Source organism: Bufo bufo, chromosome 1 (genome assembly GCF_905171765.1).
Source record: "Bufo bufo chromosome 1, aBufBuf1.1, whole genome shotgun sequence".
In the NCBI taxonomy this organism is placed as follows: Eukaryota; Metazoa; Chordata; class Amphibia; order Anura; family Bufonidae; genus Bufo; species Bufo bufo.
In genome coordinates, this window is record NC_053389.1 from 582505088 (window position 1) to 582527026 (window position 21939).

The 21939-nt window shown below is 44.5% G+C and overlaps 2 protein-coding genes across 3 annotated transcripts in view; one reads left to right on the forward strand and one right to left on the reverse strand.

Moving 5' to 3' along the window:
• The window catches only part of FBH1 (F-box DNA helicase 1), a 72173-nt gene extending 61784 nt beyond the window's left edge, over positions 1-10389 (reverse strand). Inside the window, exons 1-3 of one of the 2 annotated variants that reach the window (XM_040413351.1) lie at positions 10181-10384; positions 6599-6757; positions 1653-2149 (exon numbers count right to left, since the gene is read on the reverse strand). In XM_040413351.1, the coding sequence (XP_040269285.1) occupies positions 1653-2149; positions 6599-6757; position 10181 (657 nt within the window). In that variant the 5' untranslated portion in view covers positions 10182-10384. Of the gene's footprint in view, positions 1-1652; positions 2150-6598; positions 6758-10180 lie in introns of both variants that reach the window. The other variant, XM_040413356.1, reaches the window with a different exon arrangement.
• A 180-nt stretch (positions 10390-10569) lies between these two features.
• The window catches only part of ANKRD16 (ankyrin repeat domain 16), a 29743-nt gene continuing 18373 nt past the window's right edge, over positions 10570-21939 (forward strand). Inside the window, exons 1-3 of the mRNA XM_040413363.1 lie at positions 10570-11046; positions 13003-13223; positions 19742-19784. Coding sequence (XP_040269297.1) covers positions 10709-11046; positions 13003-13223; positions 19742-19784 — 602 coding nt within the window. The 5' untranslated portion in view covers positions 10570-10708. The remainder of the gene's footprint in view (positions 11047-13002; positions 13224-19741; positions 19785-21939) is intronic.

The following is a 21939-nucleotide window of genomic DNA, read 5'->3' on the forward strand; positions in this document are numbered from 1 at the left end:
CAGTGACTGACAGCCTTCCCTCTATGACTGTGTATACAGAGATAGCTGTCAATCACTGATAGGACCGCCTCCCTGACTTCAATACCAAGAATGATATAATGTTATAATGAATCTTTTCCCACAAAACTATACATCCATCCTTGAGTAAGAACAACAGCGTTCGAAACGCGTAGATCGTGGGGAGCAGTGGGGTTCTCGTGTCACTGTTGCTGTCTGTACCTGTATTTTGGTGAAGATTTAATAAAGACCGGGATTTTTGCACAGAACGTCCTTGAGTGCCGGAGCATTTTTCAATCATCTGCTATACATCCATCCGCTCTACATTGCATTTTCATGGTGACAGATTCCCTTTAAGACACTTTGGAGCATGGGGCGCATTTTAGGTCAACTTGGGCATCCTCTTTAAAGGGGTAGTCTGGTGTAATTAAAAGACCAGCAGCAGACAGTATGTTTGTAAAAAAAAGAAACCTAAAGGCCTCTTTCACACGGGTGAGAATTCCAGGCAGGTGCAGTGCGTGAGGTGAACGCATTGCACCTGCACTGAATCCGGACTCATTAATTTCTATGGGGCTGTGCACATGAGCGGTGATTTTCACGCATCACTTGTGTGTTGCGTGAAAAGTCGCAGCATGCTCTTCGCAGCATGCTCTATATTGTGCGTTTTTCACGCAACGCAGGCCCAATAGAAGTGAATGTGGCTGCGTGAAAATCGCAAGCATCCGCATGGTGATGGATAATGTGATGGACCATGTGATGAGCGCAGTGACGTCACCACAGGTCCTTTTCCTCCTGATCATCAAAGAAGAAGACAGAAGAGAAGCAAGGCTGCGCGAATAAGTGGATGAGGCGAGTTAAATTTTTTCATTTTTTTTTTTAACCCCTCCAGCCCTATTTTACTAAGCATTCTGTATTAAGAATGCTATTATTTTACCTTATAACCATGTTATAAGGGAAAATAATAAAATCTATACAACACCGATCCCAAACCCGAACTTCTGTGAAGAAGTCCGGGTTCGGGTCTGGGTCCCAAACATGCCGATTTTTCTCACGCGTGTGCAAAACGCATTAAAACGCTTTGCACTCGTGGGGAAAAATCATGCATTTTCCCACAACACACCCGCATCTTTTCCCGCACGTCACCCGCAATGCCCGTGTGAACCCAGCCAAAATCTTTTAAAATGCCTTGTGTTTTAGCGCTATGGCTCCTATCGGTCCCCGCCAGACCAGAAGTGATGGGACACCTTCTTAGTCATGAAACTGCTGCAGAAGCTAAGTGGTCACATGTGCAATAACGGCACCTCACTAACAGTATAGTGCCATTGTTGCCACGTGCCTGCTGAGGCCATGGACTGGCCGTAGTGGTCTTGTGACCAATAATGATTCCGAATGTATCTAAAGTGGAAAATGAAGCAACTTTGCACATCAGTGTTGTGTACTGAGCTTGTCAAATATGATGGAGTCTGAAAGAGACACCAACCCAGATGTGGACACAACTTAAAAGGAATTGGACAGCAATATGTGATCGGTGGGGGTTGACACCAGAACTACACAGCTCCGTACACTGTAGTGGGCAGAGCTGGTAACTGCAGTGCTGCTCCTACAGAGCACTTTCACCAAACGCCTACAAAAAGCCAATGAAAATGTGTACGAACCAGTGAGTCATGGACCAAAGACTTCCACTTATGACAAACCAGGCTGATGTTCCGATAGAGGTCCACCGCTGGAAGGAAGCTGAAGATACACTGCAGCAGTTCATCAGGGAACTGGTTTATATGTCCACATGATGGTTGGCTCTGGTCAGTCACACCAAGGAGTCCATAACAAGACTCAGAAAGTGAATCCAGCATAAGACCCATTTCATCATCATCATCATCATCATCATCATCCTCCTCCAAGAAATTGCTGGAAGATTGAGTGTCCACTACTGGCAATAAGTTCTGGCTTAAGCCTTCTATGGAAGAATAGGGTCTTTTTCTGCTGGAGTGGAGATCTGATAGGTGTACATCATTCTCACTGTCTGACTCCACAGCGTCCTCATCCATACGACTAGACACATCCTCTGCCATCTCTTGTGAATGGCTGCAGCTGGGGGATATATCAGTGCTTAGAATATTGTGGGAAGTGCTCAAAGTCGATTTTCCACCTTTACCTGTAGAGAGAAAGGGAAAATTCTAAATAAATTGTGCACAAATATCACAGTACTGATTTATACAATGTTATGTGCAGACAAAATATTATTTACTGAAATGATACAAATTCTATAGATTTTGCAACACATTTGGGGCAAATCCACAGTACAAAAAAAATAAAATAAAAGTAAATAAAAAATAAAATACAGGGGAAAATACATGGCAAAACAGATTTAAAAAAACAAGCTTTTCAGTGCAAAAAAAACAATTTTTTTGTGTGTTTTCACTTTATTACAAAGCTGAATTTTCTTGAATTTTGAAGCAGATCTGCATCAAAAAAGTGTGAAAAATGCACAGAAAATGCATGGACTTCTTTGGAGCGTTTTTTCGGCTATCTATTTATTTCAATGGGAAATTTTGCTCTAATCTGGCCCAAGATAGGGCATGCTGTTTTTTTTTTCCACATATTAAAAAAACTAACAAAAAAAAAAACAAGTGCTGCTTCCCATTGAAATGAATGGGAGGCTGTTTTTGGAGTCGATTTTGAGGCAGAAACGCTCCAAAATCAGTGCCCAAAAAAACTCTATGAGAACTAGCCCAAAAAATAGGTTTAGATTTTTTCCAACAGTTGTATATCAGACAAAATCGTATTCATTGCATTGTGCTGCAAGTCACAGATTTTTTCCAGTGCAGAATCTGCACTGAAAATCCCCGACAGATACACCATGCCTGGACCTTTGCCAAATGTACATGTTAGTCCAGGGATGGCCAACCTGTGGCTCTCCAGCTGTTGTAAAACTACAATTCCCACCATGCCTTGTAGGAAGTCTGGGCATGTTGGGAGTTGTAGCTTTGCAACAGCTGGAGAGCCGCAGGTTGGCCATCCCTGTGTTAGTCCATGAGCGTCAGACCAGGAGGACTGCCGCCCTACAGAATACAGGGCACATGACCTCTGCTGTGCCATGGAGACAGGTGGCCAGTTGTGGGCACCAGGTTAGACGCAATGCCTTTGCACTTTAGACTGTGAGATGTTTTATTGGTTCCGGCCTCTGGAGTGCACTTAGCATATGCATTGCTTGTCACCCCATTTAAAAAGGCCCCTATTAATACATTTATTAGGCTCTGTTCACACTGGCATTTGCCATTCCATCAGGGTCTCCGGTATTCCTACAGGAAGAATACTGCAGTCTGCAGAGCTGTATGTAGAAAGCCAATGGTTTCTTAGTTTACAACAGACGGGCCATTGCTGTATTGTAAATGCTCATCGTGGCTTCCATCATTACTAGAGCCGAGATGGCAATGACAGATTTTTATTAGGACATTAACAGATCCTGACAGATCACAATAAAGGTTTTTAGTGCAGGACAGACTCCAACAAATCGGCAGAAAAATAAAGGAATATTAGGGTTTAAGTGTGGATTTTAAACAGATCTTTAGATCAGGGGTCTGCAACCTCCGGCACTCCAGCTGTTATCAAACTACAAGTCTCAACATACTCCATTCACAACTAAGAAAGCTCAGAAAGCTGGGAAGGTGAGCATGTTGGGAGTTGTAGTTTCACAACAGCTGGAGTGCAGATGGTTGCTGACCCGTCTTTAGATGTTCACAGTTGGGACAAAAGTATATCAACACATACTGGTCAAATGTCTGCCTGAGGCTGGGGTTTTTTGTGGTCTTTTGCATTTTTTTCTGGCACTTTTTTTTGCCAAATCACCTTTTCCAGATGCTGGCTGAAAGTTGATGAGAATTGCTAATGGAGTGAAAACTTGCTCTTTTTGTGCTATTTTTCTTCACTTTCACAGCATTTTTGAAATCCCAGAATGCTCTGGGTCTGGTATTTTTTTAACCTCCTTTTCTAAAGTTTTTGTGCTATAAAGCAAGCATTGTTTTGTTTTTTAACCCAGTTTAAAAAAAAACACAAATGCCAATGGTGGCCATTTATTCCATACCACATTCCCAAACTCCAGTCCTGATCCCTTTGGTTGGAGTGAGATTTATTAAGAGATACATGCCTCTCAGTATATTAGGCACATCTCTGGCACTCCGTGCACCACAAACTGGATTCTACGTGAGCTAGAAGCTGGCATAAACAGTTTCATGGTAAATTCGGTGGGCAGTGGTACGCCCCACCCCCTCATCAAGTTCTGCCCCGTTCTAAGCACCAGAAAAGCTCCAAAAAAAAATAAGAACCACTAAATTGGTGTTTTTGTATAGTTTCTTTTTTTTAAAGCCAACTAAAAAGACATTTTAGGCATATGTCAGGCAAATGGGCCTATGGATACAGTAGACGTATGCACTGAACACTGAACCCCATATGTGATGGGAATTCGTTTAAAGCAGGGGTGTACAACCTGCGCCCTGCATGCGGCCTCCATCCTCCTGGTCAGAAACACAGCTGATTGTGCGATCAGCTGTGTTTCTGCCCGCAGCGCCGCACGATGAAGCATTACAGCTCCTGGATGGGTCCCGGAGGTTAGTGACTGCAGAGCAGACGAGGAGAAGGCAGAATCAGTGTATCAGCGCTTCTGCCTTCTCCTCACATAGGTGAGCGCTATGCAGGGTATGCAGGAGTGCAGAGCTGCAGGGTCAGGAGACCCTGATCAGCTCTGCCCTGTACAAAGCTCCCCCCAGCAGGCTGGTTTCCCCTGTAACTGGGGCTCCTTTGGATGCCCCAGTTACAGTGAAAATAGTGCAAAAGAGAAGTCTGTGTCCGCAAGGGTCTTTCAGTGACCTCTTGGGGACAAATTATGTGGAAAAAATATATTAAAAAATAAGGTCAATTAAATAAATAAATAAAATTTAATTAAATTAAATAAAAACACAAATAAAGGAAAAAAGAAATAAAATATATGATAGAAAAAATAGAAAATTATAAAAAACAAAAATACAAATAAAAGAAATAAAAAGTGCAAAATAGTAGTGTTCATTGTCCCCCAACAGTCTTTTTATGACCTCTTGGTGGACATGTTATGTGGCAAAAATATATTTAAATAATAAGTAATAAACCAATTATAAAAAAAAAGAATACAATAAAATATTAATAAAATACAAATAAAAGTAAAAAATAAAAAAGGAAAAGAAATTAACAAAAAGTGTGAGTGTCCCCCAAAGGTCCTTTTATGACCTTCTGGGGGGATATTATTTGTAGCAGAAATATATTAAAAATGAAGTTAAAAAACATAAAAAAATAATAACATACATAAAAGAAAAAACACCCACACCAACCAAAACCGTCGCCATTATCGCCCCATTCACATGAAAGTATACGTATTATAAAACAAAACGACCGACACAAAATAGAGAACTAATTCTAATAATTTATTTTGATGGCAGTTTGCATACTTAAAGAATAAGGAGCTATAGTTTGAAAAAAATATACTTTTTAAAAATGTTTTGTACAGTTTGCCCCAAATAACACTAAAAAATAAATTATAAGGCCCTATGTGTCAAGTGAAAAATTGTTGCAAAAATTATTTTGGTAGTCCAAAAAACCGTTACAACCATTTGAACCACTACGTGCGCTAAATCACAAAACAAGTGTGTTCAGGCCTGGTTATTAAAGTGTTACCCAATAAGCTCTTTCCCCACTAGTAAGGGAAAGTGCTTACTGATTATTGCATGGCTCCTGTAACTGGCAGGAGGTGGTAATAACCAGGAAGCGCCGGCCTCTGCAGTGAAGGAAATCGCCCATTTATGAATAGGAAGCGGGAAGGAAATGTCGCCCGTTTTCCTGTAAAAATGGCTTTCAACAACTTCCTACAGTATGGCCCCTGAACCAGAAGATGCATACTTACCTGCTTCATGCCGCCCTGGCCCCCTCTGCCTCTATCTTCCGGTTTCTGCACTTTTACACCAGTCAGTGCATGGCCATGATCACATACACCACTCCAGTCAATGACTGGCTTCAGCAGTGACATGCTTCTTGTGGCCACATCACTGCTGAAGCCAGTGATTGGCTGGAGAGGTGCATGTGACCATGGCCATGCACTGCCAAGTAAAAACAGCGCGGGGACCAGAAGATGTGGGCAATGCGGAGGACCGAATAAGAGGGGAGCAGGTAAGCATAATTCTTCCGTTTCAGGGGCCAAGCTGCAAGAACTTGTTATAAATTCATTTTTACGGGGAAATCCCTTTAAGCCCCTATTACACTGCAAGATATTCAGGTCAATTACTGGGAACAAGTCTTCATAGGAACGCTCATTCCTGATAACTGCCCGGTATAATCGTGCCGCAAATCTCTGTGTGATCAGGGATGTGCTACCGATAATCAATACAACTAAATGGAGGAATGACTGTGATAGCGATCATTCCTCCCCAGTCACTTTACATTGGCCTGATGCAAATGAGCGCCAATCAACATTATTTTATTTAATTTGCGGCCCCTTGAAATAGAGCGATGTGACAATGCGGCCCTCAGACCACGCCTGGTCTAAAGCTTTCTATGTGGGTGATAAAGTGCCAGTGTCTACCTCTGAACCATCTCTCAGCCCTGCTACGAGGGTACAGGCCTCTGTGCACATCTTGCTTGGTATTCCACTGGTTGAATGGCTGAGTGAGGGCGCACAAGCCTTCTCTGCTCTGAGCCAGCTCCTGACACTCGGGTCCTGTAAGATGCTTGCGCCTTTTCACTGTTGAGCGATAAAAAGTTTAGAGTGAAATTCTAGCACAGCTTTGTATGTCACAACCAAAGCAGATGGACCTGGCCCACAGGACACAATCAGTGGGAGGTCTATTAGGCCGGGTGCACATTAGCACTCTTTGGGGTAGACAGTGGGGAGCTTCATCTATTAGCTGACTCATTAAAGGGGTTTCCGAGAGTTCAATATTGATGACTTTTCCTAAGGATGGGTCATCAGTAGCTGATCGGTGGGGGACTCTGGACTCCGGTGAGTGCTACGGTCCATTCCTAGTTCAGAGATGTCATGTTCATCGGTCACGCTGCTCACTCCAATTCAAGTAAATGGGGCTGGGCTGCAATACCAAACACAGCCACTATACAATGTACGGCACTGTGCTTGGCAAGCTCTGAGGAGGACATAGCGCCCACTAGCGGACACAGATGCTGAGTGTTGGACCCCACTGATCAGATATTGAAGACCTATCCTGAGGATAGGCCATCAATATTAAACTCCCTTAAAATCCCTTTAATGAAAAAAAATGGATAACAACAGAATCTTTAAAGAGTTTATCCGAACCCTAAAATACCTACGCATACACCCCGGCCCCTAACAGAGGTTGTACTTACCTGGGTCCCTGGCACCCACATAGCTTCTGATGCTCGCACGGCTGCCGCTGCATCTCCCTGTCGTGCGATTGAAAACTCCCAGGGGTGGGAGGGTTTGGGGTAAACCAAAAGCAGGCTGCGATGGGAACGAGCCTCCTAATCATTGCGGGTGACGCTAGAGCAGCAGTGACTGTGCGGGCATCAAAAGCGACGTGGGTACCGGGGAGCCAGTTAAGTACAACTTCTCTGAAGTACCCGGGTGTTTGGGGAGGCATTTTAGGGATTGCCCCTTTAAGGACTCATACACACAGCCGTATGGTTCGGTTTTGTACAGATCTGTAATAGGGCGGCCATAGAAGTTCATGTTGAATTAATCTCTGTATACAGTGAGCCCGGTGGAGCCTGTAAGGCAGTGTATGGAGGCTGTACGGCACCCTACAGGCTCTGTGCAGAGGTTAGGTTACATTACGCTTTTTAAGTTGACAGACTGGATGACTGAAAAAGCATGAAAGGCACAATCTTACTCCAGTAGGGGTTTGGCGTACAAAAACTTGAGACGCATTTCTCGAAAAACGTGTTCTATTTAAAGATTTGCCAAATTTAAAAGGGAACCTGTCATCAACTTCATGGTGCCCATACTAATAGCATAATAAAGTAGAGACAGGTGAGTTGATTTCAGCGGTCTGTTATTTAAAAGTAAAAAGTACCGGTAAGTGGTTGCCGAGAACCAACATCACAATCATTGTAGACTGGACCTGGAAAAGAGTCCCGGCCACCTGAGAAGAGTCCTGGTTCTTCATGAATTCCTGCTCTCCTGCCCACCTGCTGATGACGGACAGTCTTCTACCTAGTTAGGAGAGAACTGCCAATCATCAGCAGATGGGTGAGAGCAGGAGATTATGTATAACCAGGACTCTTCTCAGGTAGATGTGACTCTTTTCCAGGCCTGGGCTGCAATGATTATGATGCTGGTTCTCGGCAACCACTTACTTTTAGCTCATAAATGACACACCGCTGACATCAGCATTTCTGTCACTAATGTATGCTGCCCTCAGTGAGGTCAGCATAAAGTTGATGACAGGTTCCCTTTAAAATTAAAGCAACACAGACTCAAAAAAAAGGACAACTTCAAAAATTCCCGTCATGATAAAATTCCTTCCCATTGATCGCTCCTGATTATACGTAGTCATCAGTTTGACAGTGGGACTTTCAGGGATCCCAAGAAAAGGGGTGCTGGGTTCCCATTTCAGAAGCGCTACAGTGAAGAGACAACATTCCACTCTCATCCTTCAGGGTCCAAGACAGGGCTGCCACCTAATCACCACCAGGGGCTGGAGGCTGGGGTCAGTATTTTAGGTTTACCAGCTAGTAATGTCCCTGCTCTGCCCTCTAGTCATGGAGTCAGTGCTAAGAGTGGGGGTATTCTGCCTACTGACAGTACTTGGGGATATCCCTGTATATTTAGAGCGGTTTCCTGACTGTTTTGTACTGATGACTTAACCTCTGGATAGGTCATCAGTATCTGGTAGGGGTCCGACACATGGGATCCCCTACGATCAGTTAAGGTGGCCATGGTGCTGCAGCCTCCTCACTTAGATGGGGCTAAGCCTAGGTCACGTGATGTCACTGGTCTAGGGTAACTGTGAGAAGGACACAGCGCTCACCAGAGCACCATGGCCTCCCCAAACAGCTGATCAGCAGTGGTCACGCGTGTCAGAACCCCACTGATCAGATACGGATGACCTATTCTGAGGGAAGGTCTTCAGTATAAAACTGTCGGAAAACGCCTTGAATTCTGTCTTTTTTTAATGGTTACCGGCGGCAGACAGTCTGAGTGATGAGCCACAGAGGCCAGTTATTAGAGGATTTTCTCTGACTAAAAACCTCAATCGCACTCTTCCCATGTATAATGTGAACTGCTACCTCCAATTACACCTCTATATTCCAGTACATTGTATTGGAAGTTTTTTTAAGAGGAGAAAAGCAGAAGTAGATTTTTTTTTTAGTAAACGCAAAGTGTTTAATGGCACAAAATATGTTACAATAATAAAAAAAATTTACACTACTCTTAGGGCAGCCCAAGTGGGAAACTAATATTATGGTAAGAAGCCAGTCTTAGTAAATGCGCCCCATTTTCTCTCAGTGACGGCCACCATAAACTATTGTCTTCTACTAGTTATACAGACCAAAGCAGTATGACAAACCTTGGCACAATGGGCTCCTGCATAGGGCCACACAGTTACGGGGCAGAACTGGAATAGGTGGCGGGGATGGATTTTTCACAGCTTTAGGCCTCATGCACACAACTGTAGTTATGGTCCGCATCCCAGCCGTTTTTTGCGGCTCAGGTGCGGACCCATTCACTTCAATGGGGCCGCAAAAGATGCGGACAGCACTGAAGCGGCCCCATTGAAGTGAATTGGTCCACACCTGAGCCGCCAAAACTGCGGCCCGGATGCGGAACCAAACCACAGTCGTGTGAATGAGTCCTTATGGTTATCTGCTTCTAGTTAGAGCTCCTTCATTACACCTGTTCACACATGAGGCTGGGGCACCATTTTACATAAAAAACGACTGGAAAAATTAGATTAAAAAAAAAAAAGGCACAACACTTCAAATATTTTCAAGCCATTGGTGTCAAATCACGCCCACTGTTAATCCACGCCCCTTGTAATTTGCCCAGTGATTTCTGTTGGTTTTTGAGGCATTCCTACCAAGCCCCAGTCACTATCAGCCCTTTGAGCTCAGGTCCTATAACTTTTAGACCATTAACCAATCACAAGCGTCGAGCAATGGCCGGGGACCAATCAGAAGACAGAACACATACTGATACTAGAGGGAAGACCAAAATGTACGCTCCCCAGCGAGGTCCCAGACTTGCGTTCCAGCGCTCGTCAACCTCCACGCCATGACTTCTGCGTCGCCCTTCAGCCGCGCAGGCGGCAGTCACCAATGTATTCCTTCCAATTGTCCACACAAGCTGCTTGACACTACGCCAGTGGAAAACGAAAGTAGCACATTGGACGGAAGCGGGAAGATAACGTAACGTCGCCTAAGCCAAGCGCTGACTGGACGAGGCTCGTGGCCACGCCTTCTTACTGTAAGCCATGGAGCCAAACATAGTTTAACCCGAGGTGAAAGTTGGTTTATACAGTTCGGTCGTCTGCACTGTGGAGCTTATGGGGCAGGGATGCCATGGCGGAGATTACCAAGGGCAATATATGGCTGTCCTACAGAGGGCAGTGCTGTGGCTGAACACATGTTCTCATGAAGGAGATGCTGTCACTAGGCGCCTGCAGTGGTGGGGCACTGCCTCCCTTCATGGCTCCAGATACTCCACTGTAACGCCTGCACTATGTCACTGGAGGAGCAGGAGAAGCAGGTCCTGAGATTCGTTCAGGAGGGCAAAATCCACCTCCTCCAGGAGGAGCTTGAGAGGAACAGCAGGCTGCTGGCCGATCTCCATAGTAAACATTTCGGTAGATCTGGGGACACTGTGTTGCATTATGCAGCACGCCAGGGGCATCTCCCTGTTCTCTCCTACTTGGTGGAGGTGGTGGGCATGGACGTGGAGGCTAGAAATAATGATTACAAGAGACCACTCCATGAAGCAGCCTCCATGAGTCACAGGAACTGCCTGCTGTACCTGCTAAGTAATGGAGCCAAGGTGGACTGCCTGAAGAAGGCTGACTGGTAAGGGTGGCATGGAAGTCCCCCAGATCTGGAGTGATCACCATGTTATATAGGAGTCCTTGGTGCTGGAAGTCTCCCAGATCATTTATATGGAGTGATCACCATGTTATATAGGAGTCATCGGTGCTGGAAGTCTCCCAGATCATTTATATGGAGTGATCACCATGTTATATAGGAGTCCTCGGTGCTGGAAGTCTCCCAGATCATTTATATGGAGTGATCACCATGTTATATTGTAGTCTTCGGTGCTGGAAGTCTCCCAGATCATTTATATGGAGTGATCACCATGTTATATAGGAGTCCTCGGTGCTGGAAGTCTCCCAGATCATTTATATGGAGTGATCACCATGTTATATAGGAGTCCTTGGTGCTGGAAGTCCCCCAGATCATTTATATGGAGTGATCACCATGTTATATAGGAGTCCTCGGTGCTGGAAGTCTCCCAGATCATTTATATGGAGTGATCACCATGTTATATAGGAGTCCTCGGTGCTGGAAGTCCCCCAGATCATTTATATGGAGTGATCACCATGTTATATTGTAGTCTTCGGTGCTGGAAGTCTCCCAGATCATTTATATGGAGTGATCACCATGTTATATAGGAGTTCTCGGTGCTGGAAGTCCCCCAGATCATTTATATGGAGTGATCACCATGTTATATAGGAGTCCTTGGTGCTGGAAGTCTCCCAGATCATTTATATGGAGTGATCACCATGTTATATAGGAGTCCTCCGGCCCACCCCCATCATAGTGAATTGGACCGGAGCGGACTTCTGGCGGCACGGTGCACTAGCGTCAGCACGGATCCGGTAGGCTGTTCCCCTGCTGGAGAAGGCTGCCGCTAGTGTGAAAATGGCCTTATATAGGAGTCCTCAGCAGTCGCAGTCCATTTATATATCATAATGCTGCATTCAGCTGTAAATGACATCTGTCAGCAGGTTTTAGGCTGCTTTCACATCAGCGCTTCCTTTCCGGTATTGAGATCCGTCATAGGGGCTCCATACCGGAAAAAAACGCTTACGTTTTGTCCGCATTCATTGTCAATGGGGACAAAACTGAAGGGAACGGAGTGCACCGGAATGCATTCCATTCCGTTTGGTTGCGTTCCCATGCTGGACAGAACAACGTTGCAAGAAGCGTTTATGTGTGCATCATGGGATGCGGAGCAAGACGGATCCTGCATGAAACACAGTGTAAGTCAATGGTGTTGGATCCGTTTTTTTCGGACACAAAAGTCGTTTTAGAGATAATACAACCGGATCAGTTCTACCTGAAAACGGCATGCCCATGGCCCTATCAAAGTGGAGAGGGTGCGTCAGTTGCAGAGAGAGCTGAGCCTCTAGGTATGACAGCAATGCCCCTGATGCTCCTGGAGGCTCATCTGCATATAATAAAACATAATTTTCCGCAGCAATGCGAGCACATATGAACATAGGACCAACACAGATGTCTTCAGCTGCCAGTGTCATAGGTACAAATCTGCTGACCGATGCCCCTTAAAGTCCCCACCACATGTCAAGTTATGTGTGTTTGAGATTTTTGAAAATCTCATCCATTTAACTGTTACTCTAAATGTTGTAGCTTTTTCCAAACACAAATCCCTCGTAGAAAATCCTCTGCATTTACGCTAAGTGTGGCCATAACCATAGAGCGGGTGTTGGGACACAGGAAATAATGATATGGGAAATGGTTGATGATAAGTATGTGGTGTCAAGGGCATAAGACAGGGCTGGTCAACCTGCGGCTCTCCAGCTGTTGTAAAACTACAATTCCCACCATACCCTGCTGTAGGCTGATAGTTGTAGACAGTCTGGGCATGCTGGGAGTTGTAGTTTTGCAACAGCTGGAGAGCCGCAGGTTGTCCATCCCTGGCATAACACATAGAAAATACACCAGTGCTACAGGGCTTATTCATTTGGCACTTTTTTATGTACCAGTAGCATCTGTTCAATTTAGGACCCCTCTGATGATGGCCTGCACAAGAAAAAACCTGGATGTTATCAAAGATCTCATTGAGCATAAGGCCGACCCCACGCTAAAAAATAAGGATGGCTGGAACAGTTTTCATATTGCGTCCAGAGAAGGTGACCCTGCTGTCATCACCTACCTGCTTGGTGCATTCCCTGATATCTGGAATACCGAGAGCAAGATAAGGAGAACACCTCTGCACACAGCAGGTAGCATGCAGAATATTCTGTCATTTATCGAACTCAGAAAAGCATAACGGGACCTGTAACTACTATTACATCTCAATAAATTAGAATATCAAAATTAATTTATTTCAGTAACTCAATTCAAAAAGTCAAACTCCTATATTCTATAAATTCATTACACACAGAGTTATCTATTTCAAGCTTTTTTCCCTTTTAATGTTGATGATTATGGCTTACAGCTAATGAAGAGCCAGAAGTCAGTATCTCAGAAAACTAGAATATTGTGAAAAAGTTCAATCTTGTAGACTCATGGTGTCACACTCTAATCAACACAAAACTCCTGCAAGGGTTTCCCAAGCCTTTAAATGATCCCTCAGTCGGGGTCAGCAGGCTACACAATCATGGGGAAGACTGCTGACTTGACAGTTGTCCAGAAGACAGTCATTGACACCCTCCACAAGGAGTGGAAGCCACAAAAGGTCATTGCAAAAAAAAAAAAAAAAAAAAAAAAAAGCTGGCTTTTCAGATTGCTGTGTCCAAGCATATTAACCACCTCAGCCCCCATAGCTTAAACACCCTGAAAGACCAGGCCACTTTTTACACTTCTGACCTACACTACTTTCACCGTTTATTGCTCGGTCATGCAACTTACCACCCAAATGAATTTTACCTCCTTTTCTTCTCACTAATAGAGCTTTCATTTGGTGGTATTTCATTGCTGCTGACATTTTAACTTTTTTTGTTATTAATCGAAATTTAACGATTTTTTTGCAAAAAAATGACATTTTTCACTTTCAGTTGTAAAATTTTGCAAAAAAAACGACATCCATATATAAATTTTGCTCTAAATTTATTGTTCTACATGTCTGATAAAAAAAAAAATGTTTGGGTAAAAAAAAAAATGGTTTGGGTAAAAGTTATAGCGTTTACAAACTATGGTACAAAAATGTGAATTTCCGCTTTTTGAAGCAGCTCTGACTTTCTGAGCACCTGTCATGTTTCCTGAGGTTCTACAATGGCCAGACAGTACAAACACCCCACAAATGACCCCATTTCGGAAAGTAGACACCCTAAGGTATTCGCTGATGGGCATAGTGAGTTCATAGAACTTTTTATTTTTTGTCACAAGTTAGCGGAAAATGATGATTTTTTTTTTTTTTTCTTACAAAGTCTCATATTCCACTAACTTGTGACAAAAAATAAAAACTTCCATGAACTCACTATGCTCATCACCGAATACCTTGGGGTGTCTTCTTTCCAAAATGGGGTCACTTGTGGGGTAGTTATACTGCCCTGGCATTCTAGGGGCCCAAATGTGTGGTAAGGAGTTTGAAATCAAATTCTGTAAAAAATGGCCAGTGAAATCCGAAAGGTGCTCTTTGGAATGTGGGCCCCTTTGCCCACCTAGGCTGCAAAAAAGTGTCACACATCTGGTATCTCCGTATTCAGGAGAAGTTGGGGAATGTGTTTTGGGGTGTCATTTTACATATACCCATGCTGGGTGAGATAAATATCTTGGTCAAATGCCAACTTTGTATAAAAAAATGGGAAAAGTTGTCTTTGCCAAGATATTTCTCTCACCCAGCATGGGTATATGTAAAAAATGACCAGTGAAATCCGAAAGGTGCTCTTTGGAATATGGGCCCCTTTGCCCACCTAGGCTGCAAAAAAGTGTCACACATGTGGTATCTCCGTACTCAGGAGAAGTTGGGGAATGTGTTTTGGGGTGTCAAAACACATTCCCCAACTTCTCCTGAGTACGGAGATACCACATGTGTGACACTTTTTTGCAGCCTAGGTGGGCAAAGGGGCCCATATTCCAAAGAGCACCTTTCGGATTTCACTGGTCATTTTTTACACATTTTGATTTCAAACTTCTTACCACACATTTGGGCCCCTAGAATGCCAGGGCAGTATAACTACCCCACAAGTGACCCCATTTTGGAAAGAAGACACCCCAAGGTATTCGCTGATGGGCATAGTGAGTTCATGGAAGTTTTTATTTTTTGTCACAAGTTAGTGGAATATGAGACTTTGTAAGAAAAAAAAAAATCATCATTTTCCGCTAACTTGTGACAAAAAATATAATATTCTAGGAACTCGCCATGCCCCTCAGGAATACCTTGGGGTGTCTTCTTTCCAAAATGGGGTCACTTGTGGGGTAGTTATACTGCCCTGGCATTTTCCAGGGGCCCTAATGTGTGGTAAGTAGGTAAATGACCTGTGAAATCCTAAAGGTGCTCTTTGGAATGTGGGCCCCTTTGCCCACCTAGGCTGCAAAAAAGTGTCACACATGTGGTATCGCCGTATTCAGGAGAAGTTGGGGAATGTGTTTTGGGGTGTCATTTTACATATACCCATGCTGGGTGAGAGAAATATCTCGGCAAAAGACAACTTTTCCCATTTTTTTATACAAAGTTGGCATTTGACCAAGATATTTATCTCACCCAGCATGGGTATATGTAAAATGACACCCCAAAACACATTCCCCAACTTCTCCTGAATACGGAGATACCACATGTGTGACACTTTTTTGCAGCCTAGGTGGGCAAAGGGGCCCAAATTCCTTTTAGGAGGGCATTTTAGGAGGGCATTTTTAGACATTTGGATCCCAGACTTCTTCTCACGCTTTGGGGCCCCTAGAATGCCAGGGCAGTATAAATACCCCACATGTGACCCCATTTTGGAAAGAAGACACCCCAAGGTATTCAATGAGGGGCATGGCGAGTTCATAGAATTTTTTTTTTTTTTGGCACAAGTTAGCAGAAATTGATTTTTTTTTTTTTTTTTCTCACAAAGTCTCCCTTTCCCCTAACTTGGGACAAAAATTTCAATCTTTCATGGACTCAATATGCCCCTGACGGAATACCTTGGGGTGTCTTCTTTCCGAAATGGGGTCACATGTGGGGTATTTATACTGCCCTGGCATTCTAGGGGCCCTAAAGCGTGAGAAGAAGTCTGGAATATAAATGTCTAAAAATTTTTACGCATTTGGATTCCGTGAGGGGTATGGTGAGTTCATGTGAGATTTTATTTTTTGACACAAGTTAGTGGAATATGAGACTTTGTAAGAAAAAAATATATAATTTCCGCTAACTTGGGCCAAAAAAATGTCTGAATGGAGCTTTACAGGGGGGTGATCAATGACAGGGGGGTGATCAGAGTCTATATGGGGTGATCACCACAGTCATTGATCACGCCCCTGTAAGGCTCCATTCAGACGTCCGTGTGCGTTTTGCGGATCCGATCCATCTATCAGTGGATCCGTAAAAATCATGCGGACGTCTAAATGGAGCTTTACAGGGGGGTGATCAATGACAGGGGGGTAATCAATGACAGGGGGGTGATCAGGGAGTCTATATGGGGTGATCACCACAGTCATTGATCACGCCCCTGTAAGGCTCCATTCAGACGTCCGTGTGCGTTTTGAGGATCCGATCCATCTATCAGTGGATCCGTAAAAATCATGCGGACGTCTGAATGGAGCTTTACAGGGGTGTGATCAATGACAGGGGGGGGATCAGGGAGTCTATATGGGGTGATCACCACAGTCATTGATCACGCCCCTGTAAGGCTCCATTCAGACGTCCTTATGCGTTTTGCGGATCCAATCCATCTATCAGTGGATCCGTAAAAATCATGTGGACGTCTAAATGGAGCTTTACAGGGGGGTGATCAATGACAGGGGGGTAATCAATGACAGGGGGGTGATTAGGGAGTCTATATGGGGTGATCATGGGTGAATAAGGGGTTAATAAGTGACGGGGGGGGGGGGGTGTAGTGTAGTGGTGCTTGGTGCAACATATTACTGAGCTACCTGTGTCCTCTGGTGGTCGATCCAAACAAAGGGGACCACCAGAGGACCAGGTAGCAGGTATATTAGACGCTGTTATCAAAACAGCGTCTAATATACCTGTTAGGGGTTAAAAAAAATCACATCTCCAGCCTGCCAGCGAACGATTGCCGCTGGCAGGCTGGAGATCCACTCGCTTACCTTCCGATCCTGTGAACGCGCGCGCCTGTGTGCGCGCGTTCACAGGAAATCTCGCGTCTCGCGAGAGGACGCGCCGGCGCGTCCACTCGGAATGAATCAACCACCTCCAGGACGCGTCTGTGCGTACAGCGGTCCGGAGGTGGTTAATGGAAAGTTGAGTGGATTGAAAAAGGGGTAGAAAAAGGTGCACAAGGAAAAGGGAAAACTGCAGCCTTGAAAGGATTGTCAAGAAAACACCATTTAAGAATTTAGGAGAGATTTACAACCAGTGGACTGCGGCTGGGGTCAGTATCCAGAGCATGGGCTACAACTGTTGCAAAGAGGTCTGGACTGTTGCTCAGTGGTCCAAACTCCTGTTTTCAGGTGAAAGTAAATTTTGCATTTCATTTGGAAATGAAGGCCCCAGAGTCTGGAGGAAGAGTGGAGAGGCACACAGTCCACGCTGCTTGAGGTCCAGTGTGAAGTTTCCACAGTCTGTGGTAGTTCGGGGAGCAATGTCATCTGCTGGTGTTGGTCCACTGTGCTATATCAAGTCCAAAGTCAGCGCAGTCATCTAAAAGCTCTTCATGCTTTCCTCTGCTGACAAGCTTTATGGAGATGCTGATTTCATTTTCCAGCAGGACTTGGCACCTGCCCACACTGCGAAATGTACCAACACCTGGTTTAATAACTGCAGTGTCACTGTGCTTGATTGGGCAGAAAACTCGCCTGACCTAAACCCATAGAGAATCTGAGGTATTGTCAAGAGGAAGATGAGACGCCAGACCCAACAATGCAGATGAGCTGAAGACCGCTATCAAAGTAACCTGGGCTTCCGTAACGCCTCAGCAGTGCCACAGGCAGATCGCCTCCATGCCACCCCGCATTGATGCAATCATTCATGCAAAAGGAGCCCTGACCAAGTATGAGTGCATATACTGTCAACATTTCTGTATTAAAAATAATTTTTAAATAATATTCTAGTTTTCTGAGATACTGACTTTTGGGTTTTCATTAGCTGTTAAACATAATCATCAACATTAAAAGAAATAAAAACGCTTGAAACATCACTCTGTGTGTAATCAATCTATAGTAAATATGAGTTTTGAATTGAATTACAGAAATGAACGTTTTGATGATATTCTAATTTGTTGAGCTGCATTAGAATATGGTCATATTATTTCTCTGTACAACAGTATGGCGCCTGATAGGACATCTAGACTCAACTGTACCTCTCTATTTCTCTGATTTATAAGAAGATATCTAGATTTTGTTCCTGTCACATTCTGTAAAAATGACCGAAAGACCTGTAGCAACCTCCACTGCCATATTATGGAACTGTTCTCATCTAGAAGTATTGCTTCTAGGGGTGAATAACATCTTGAACTAGGTTCACATATGTGGTGCTTTTCCATTTTCCTGTTCTGATATAGTAGCAGAACAAAAAAATCATCGGATCCAGCATACGCCGGACACTAACGGTGCCTTTTAGGACCCCATTGACCATACTGGGGTCCAGCAGTGGTATTTTGTCCTGCCTTTTTGTTAGAATCCCTGCCATAGGTGTGTACTGTACTAAGCACCACATTATGGCTTTTGAAGTGCCTTGAACTCCATACCTCAGCTCCACAGAGACTGCGCGTGCCACCATAAAACCGGCACACAGTGGTGCATGAGAATTAAGGCTAGTTTCACAATTACCTGAATGCGGCCAGCTCTCCGCTGATCCCCATTATATTTAATGGGGCTGGAGGGAGACTTACAAACTGCCGGCAGTGCTGGAATTCACAGAGATACGGCAGGCTATTCCCTGCCGAAACTGCTTGCCGGATCTCAAGTGCTAGTGGGAAACTAGCCTAACACCTAGTGATTTAAGGGGGTTGTTAATGTGGGAAAAATAATAAGACGCTGTATTCCTTATAACTTCACCAATCTCCCACCATTCCTGTTCTGACTCTTATCGGGCCCCCCAGGTCTCTACTTCCTGGTCCCTCAACACACACAGGAAATGCCTGCTCAGCCGAGGTGGTCATCATCTCCTCCTGGATTATCATTATCTCAATGTATGGACTTTTCAAAACCACTATGGGACTTTGAACACTGGGTGAACATTTTTGAACGTTGCTATATGTTATATTCATGCATATAAAATAACTTCTTTATTTATTTTTATTTTTTTTGCATGTTTTTAGTTTTTTGAAGGATTTAGAGATTGTCAACTTTGGGTGTGACACACTAGTGATATCTGCAGCACAGCTTTCACCTTCATCTCACTTGGTATGATCACCAACATAGTTTGGGACATTGAAGCTCCTTACCCATCTGCCCCACAACCCGGCCCAATTCACACCCCGCTTAGTGGTCGGCCTCACCCATTTCCAGAGACTGTTGGCGACCAGGTTGGCCGCCCCAATCTTGATATTATCCTTTATCTTCTATCAAGCTTCTGGAGAAGGCAGGGAATCTTAAGATTGTTGCTGACGTTAGTGGCATGCAAAGGCTACTATATTACATAATAAAATATATCTATGCGTATGTTATATTCTGACCCTTTCTCTTTTCTTATCAGCATTGCACGGATGTTTTGATGTGGTGCAGATTCTTCTAGAAAGGTAACATTTGGTTTTTCTACTTCTGGTTTTGTAGATTGATCTCAAGTTGTTAAATGTGTATTCTTATCTGGGACACAGATATATATTGTTGGTATATATCGTTAGGATATCCATAACGGGTCCACCAAAGTGTACAGAGAGCAGCCGCTATGTGTTTCCACCCTCCGTTCACAGGTATGGGAGTCAAAGGGGTTGTCCGGGTTCAGAGCTGAACCCGGACATCCCTCCATTTTCACCCCTGCAGCCCCCCTGACTTGAGCATTGGAGCAATTCATGCTTCGATGCTCTCCTTTGCCCTGCACTAAATCGCGCAGGTCAAAGGCATTTTTTGGAGATATGGTGACATACCGGGCTCTTCATGGGGCTGCCAGTAAGCCCGGTGACGTCACCGGCACTGATGGGCGCGCTTTAGCGCTGCCCTAGCCAGTAAAATGGCTAGGGCAGCGCTAAAGTACGCCCATCAGAGCCAGTGACGTCACCGAACACACTGCCGGGCGGAAGTGTGTGATTGTAAATAAAAGAGCCCGATTTAGCGCAGGGCAAAGGAGAGCATCGGAGCATGAACTACTCCGATGCTCAAGTCAGGGGGGCTGCCTGGGTGAAAATAGAGGTATGTCCGGGTTCAGCTCTGAACCCGGACAACCCCTTTTAAGAAAATAAGCGAACTCTTGCTTGGCCATTTTCAGAGGTCTCATATCGGTGAATGGAGAAGTGGCCACTCTTGTGCAATGCGCTTTCCATTCATTGCTATGGGGCCTCTCAGGCTATTTCCGTAACTCCAATAGCGATGGAGTCCCGCCTTCTAGATAGGAGCGGGCCCAAAGGTGGGACCCACACCTATCTGACATTGATGGCCTATCCTAGCAATATGCCATCAATGTCCCAGATGAGCCAGCCCCTTTAAAGGGAACCTGTCAGCAGATTCATGTTCCCCGACCACAGGCAGCATTAAATACTGAGGAGCTTCCTCATAATGAACAACTGTGTTTTACTCTGAAAAGCTGCGGTTTATCAGAACACCTAGTTTTAAAAAGGAACTGTCTGTTTTAGTGAATACTCCTTGTGAAATATCTCCTCTGGAGTGTCTTTTCGTAGAACTTTGTTGTTCCTCTTTCATTCCTCGAAATGGGACTGTGCCCCTCCACTGGCTAACCAGTGCTGAACGTATCAGAGTGGAAAAGGCAAACTTGATAAAGAAGATGTCCAAGGCTTTATTTCACACGCATGGAAATCCACTGGAGCATGAAAAGTCTTGGGAGTGTATTGCTTATGCGTTTCGAACGCCCCCTGTATGGATATGACTAAGAAAGTTTGGGGGGCATTTGAAATGTGTAAGCATAAGGCTCCATTCACATGTCCGCAACGTGTTTTGCGGATACACGGAGCCGCGGATCCGCAAAACACGGAAAGCGGCAATGTGCGTTCCGCATTTTGCGGACCGCACATTGCCGGCACTAAAAGAATATGTCTGTTCTTGTCAGCAATTGCGGACAAGAATAGGACATGTTCTATTTTTTTGCGGACCCGGAAGTGCGGATCCGCAATTCCGTGTCCGGGCAGCACATCGTGCTGCCCCATAGGAATGAATGGGTCCGCAATTCCGTTCTGCAAAATGCAGAACGGAATTGCGGACGTGTGAATGGAGCCTTAGAGTTCCATTGGGTGTTAATGTATGTGAAATAAAGCGTTAAATATCTTTTACCAAGTGATGGATCAAGTCTGCTTTGTCCTTGCCTGCCCCTGTCAGAGTGGGATCCATGCACATGGTCGGAGAGCATTGGAGTGTCAGATTGTATAGTGACACACCCATTTGACAAGTGGGATGATAAAGGCCCGTTGTCACTTTATTCATCGGTTTCTAGGAGGAATAACTAAGGAACGGCACAAAGCTGAGTTTATAACTCCGAAGAGAGATTCCGAATTGTTTGAATGAAGAATACAAGTATTTACGAAAATAGGCATGTCACCTTCTCATTAAAACTATTGGGGTGATTTATTAAGAACAGTGTTTTAGACGCCGGTCTTAATACCCCTGCACCCCTGCGATCCTTCCGTTCCGCAAAAAGATAGAGCAAGTTCTATCTTTTTGCGATACGGAACGGAACCCCAGAAAGCACTCCGCAGTGCATACGTTGTGTTCCGTTCCGTGCTTCCG